Source organism: Myotis lucifugus, unplaced genomic scaffold (genome assembly GCF_000147115.1).
Source record: "Myotis lucifugus unplaced genomic scaffold, Myoluc2.0 scaffold_1012, whole genome shotgun sequence".
In the NCBI taxonomy this organism is placed as follows: Eukaryota; Metazoa; Chordata; class Mammalia; order Chiroptera; family Vespertilionidae; genus Myotis; species Myotis lucifugus.
Window position 1 is genome coordinate 130,624 of NW_005872060.1, and position 3,784 is coordinate 134,407.

The 3,784-nt window shown below is 46.8% G+C and overlaps 1 protein-coding gene across 1 annotated transcript in view; it reads left to right on the forward strand.

Annotated features, from left to right (window-relative positions):
• Positions 1–7: 7 nt before the first annotated feature.
• Positions 8–3,784, forward strand: part of LOC102424695 (NACHT, LRR and PYD domains-containing protein 1-like) — a gene marked incomplete at both ends in the record, with an annotated part of 9,864 nt that continues 6,087 nt past the window's right edge. The window contains 2 exons of the mRNA XM_014449076.1: positions 8–1,221; positions 3,302–3,472. Of these exons, the coding sequence (XP_014304562.1) occupies positions 8–1,221; positions 3,302–3,472 (1,385 nt within the window). The remainder of the gene's footprint in view (positions 1,222–3,301; positions 3,473–3,784) is intronic.

The window sequence follows — 3,784 nt, forward strand, 5'->3', positions numbered from 1 at the left end:
TGCTCCCATTGGGCAGATCCTTTCTCAGCCAGAGCAGCTGCTCTTCATTCTTGATAACTTAGATGAACCAAAATGGGACTTGAAGAAGCAGAGTTCTGCGCTCTGTCCACACTGGAGCCAGCAGCAGCAGGTGCACACACTGCTGGGCAGTTTGCTGAAGAAAACCTTACTTCCCACGGCTTCCCTGCTGATCACAGCTCGGATCACAGCTCTGAGAAAACTCATTCCTTCTTTAAAGCATCCTCGCTGGGTGGAGGTCCTGGGATTCTCTGAGTCAGCCAGGAAGGAGTATTTCTTCCAATATTTCACAGATGAGGGCCAAGCAATTAGAGCCTTTACCTCGGTTGAATCCAACCCGGCTCTCTTCACCATGTGTCTCATGCCTTTGGTATCCTGGCTGGTCTGCACTTGCCTGAAGCAGCAGATGGAGCAGGAGCAACCACTCTCACTGACCTCCCAGACGACCACAGCCCTCTTTCTGCACTACTTTTTCCACGTTCTCCAGGCTCAGTCTCTTGGGGCTAAGCTGAGGGGCTTATGCTCTCTGGCCGCTAAAGGCACGTGTCAAAGAAAGACTCTATTCAGCCCCGAAGACTTCAGGAAATACGGGTTAGATGAGGCCAACATCCCCATTCTCTTAAACATGGGTGTTCTTCAAGAGCACCCCACCCCTCGGAGCTACAGCTTCCTTCACCGGTGCTTCCAGGAGTTCTTTGCAGCAATGTCCTATGCTTCAGGCGATAGAAAGTTGAAACGTGGTGGCTTTATAAACATCAAAACTATAACAGACTTGACAGATGTATATGACAGGCGTGACCTGTTTGGGGAACCAACCACATGTTTTCTGTTTGGTCTTTTGAGTGATCAGGGGATGAGAGAGTTGGAGAGCATCTTCAAACATAGCCTGTCACGGAAGAGGCATTCCTATCTGCTGCAGTTGGCACAGAGGGAAGTTGACTGCAAGCATCCTAACCTGGAGCCATATTGTTGGCACTTGCTGCACTGTTTTTATGAGAATCAGGACACAAGGTTTCTGACAGAAATGATGTCTAATTTCTATGGAATGAGGATATGTGTCCAAACTCACATGGAGCTCCTGGTGTTCACTTTCTGCTTTAAATTCTGCCATCGCATGAAGACGCTTCAACTGAATGACGGTGGAAAGGAAAAACTCCAGCAATCATACAAATTATCTGACCAAAGCCCTTCAGATGTAGTTCTGTGAGTGTTCCCCCTCCCCTCTCTCCAGCTCCTCTGTTGGTACCACCGCCCTGGGCCCTGGGGCACTCCCACTAAGCCTGGCCCCAGTGGCTTTATGACTGAGATCACCAGTAACTTTTTTTCTCAGTAATTTTTTAAAATATATTTTGATTGATTTCAGAGTGGAAGGGACCTTCATTATAAAGTGAGGTATATATCCTCTAGTCTTATTTTTATGCACATTTCTAGAGCAAAACTGAGCCATACTGGACCTTTTATTTTACAGTCAGCTTTCTTTCTTTATTTTTATATCAAGACTTTCTTCTGTGTTATGAAGTAGCCTGATACAACACCATTTTGAACGACCATACCATTTCCCATAGGGAAGCTGCCACAAATATCCGACCAGTCCTCTATTCTCAGATACTTAATTTATTTCTAGTTGTTGTGGTTATAAAGGTAAGCTGGTCCTTAAAGGACCATGCTGCAGGTGTTGCAAGTGGTGGTGGCCTTCAGAAGTGTCCTGAGCAGGCAGAGAGGTGGAGGCCAGAGGAGAGCAAGAGGAATCAGAGGCACCAAGACAAAGTAAGAGAGTTTGCAATAGATGGTGACACATAGAGTCTGGAGAGACTCCCATGGGAAAGTCAGAGGCTGCAGCTGCTGTGGGCAGGGAGATTGTAAAGGCATTGAGTCAGCCAGGCAAGGCAGGGAGAATAGCGAAGAGGATACTGTAAACAACAAGTCTGTGAAGAAATGATGACAACTGGCCCCAGGCTGTGGGAGGGAGAGGAGGACCAATACGAGAGAGTAAGGATGAGCAGCTCTAGGTAGTTGGTTTGTAATTAAGCACTGTGCGTCTTGTTAATAAATTTTTAAGCTTTTCTTTTAGCTTCTCTGATTAAAATTTAAAGTTGACTAATGTTTCAACAAAACAAAGTGTTTAAAAATGTATTATTCAAATTTCCTGAAACTACATAAATGTTTACAAAACACATAAACTTTCAAATGATACGTGTTTCGGTACCTTTGCAGCATGGTATGTCTTAGAGCTGTTAAAGCTAAAACTGCACTAAGATTTTAGGGATTCTCGGTAACACCTCTACCTCCTCACAAAACCCTCCGTGGCAGCTCCTCTTCTCCCCTCCCTGCAGCAGGGGGACTGACTGAGGCACTGACAAGTGGAACTGCCACGTGAAAGGATGGCTCCAGAGCCTCTTCTCACCTCGGAACAGCTCTGCAGACATGAAGGGAAAGATGAATGGAGTGGGGGACATACTGGGTGCTCTTTTCTGGCAAGAAAATAGAGATGGCAGTTTGCAACTTGAAATAGAATTTGAGTCATTGAGCCATGGGAGTGGATAAAAGCACTTGGATAGTGTGCGGAATGTAGAATTTAAATTGGTGGAAATGATACAAGGCAGTTTACCCTAAAACTCCCAGAAAAAAGCCCATCATCCTCTCCCCACATTCTGTAAATGTTCTCTCCTGAGACATTCCCCTTTGACATCTCTCTCCTGGAGACCCTCTCTGTGCTCTTGCTATCCTGGGAAGGGGATAGGTCCCACACAAGCCAATCTGGACAGCAGCATATATAGTCATAATCAACAATCCCATCACAAAATCATCTTAAGCCATCTCTCCCAATTTCTGTTGCCTCCTCTTACCTCTTCCTTTCCTTTCTGGAAATTGAGACTTCACAGTATCTGTGCCAGAGGAAGAAAGGCATGTGTGCATTGATGAGAGGAAGACTGTCTGCATCCCCAGGCTCTGTGCTGGGCACTACAGATAAAAAAGATGAACATATATGCCCTTTCCCAAAAGAATTTCCCACACTCTGGCAGAAACAGGCCCACCAAAGGAGTACAGCAGTGTAGAATGGCAAGGTCCGTGCCATGAGAAACCACACGGAAGGGGGCAATTAGCCCAGGGTGGTGGGAACAGAGGGGCAGTTCCAGAGACTGATCACCCCTGGCAATAGCCCTGCCCATTGCAGCCTGGCACTCAGAGGGGCCAAACCCAATGGTGTTGAGCACAGTGTGCACATAAGACCCCACACACACCAGTCACATCTCCCCTGTCCCTCTCTCTCTCTCTCCCTCAGGTACAGCTGGGGCCCGTTTACAGATTCCTGGTGGCAGATGTTCTTCTCTATTTTCAAAGTCCCTGGAAGCCTGCGGGAGCTGGACCTGAGTGGGAACTCTCTGAGCTGCTCTGCAGTACAGAGTCTTTGTGACGCCCTGAAAAGCCCTCACTGCCACCTGGAGACCTTGACGTGAGTCTCGCCTGGGTTCTGATCTGAAACAGGGGTGCACAGGAGAAACAAGATAGAAGTTGTGTCAAGGATGGATGTGTGGTCTTTGTAGTCAACAAATATTCATTGAGCCCCTCTCTGACCATGGCTACTGCAGTAAGCAAACACAGATAGGATCCTGTTTTCACAGAGTTTGCAAGTGACTGACATTAACCACACAAACAAATGTGTCATTACAGGCCCAGATAAGGGCATGCAGTGGAAAACGACCTGAATAAAGTGAATATTGAAGGATATGTGAAGAATACAGAGGGTTTACCTAGGTGAAGCAGG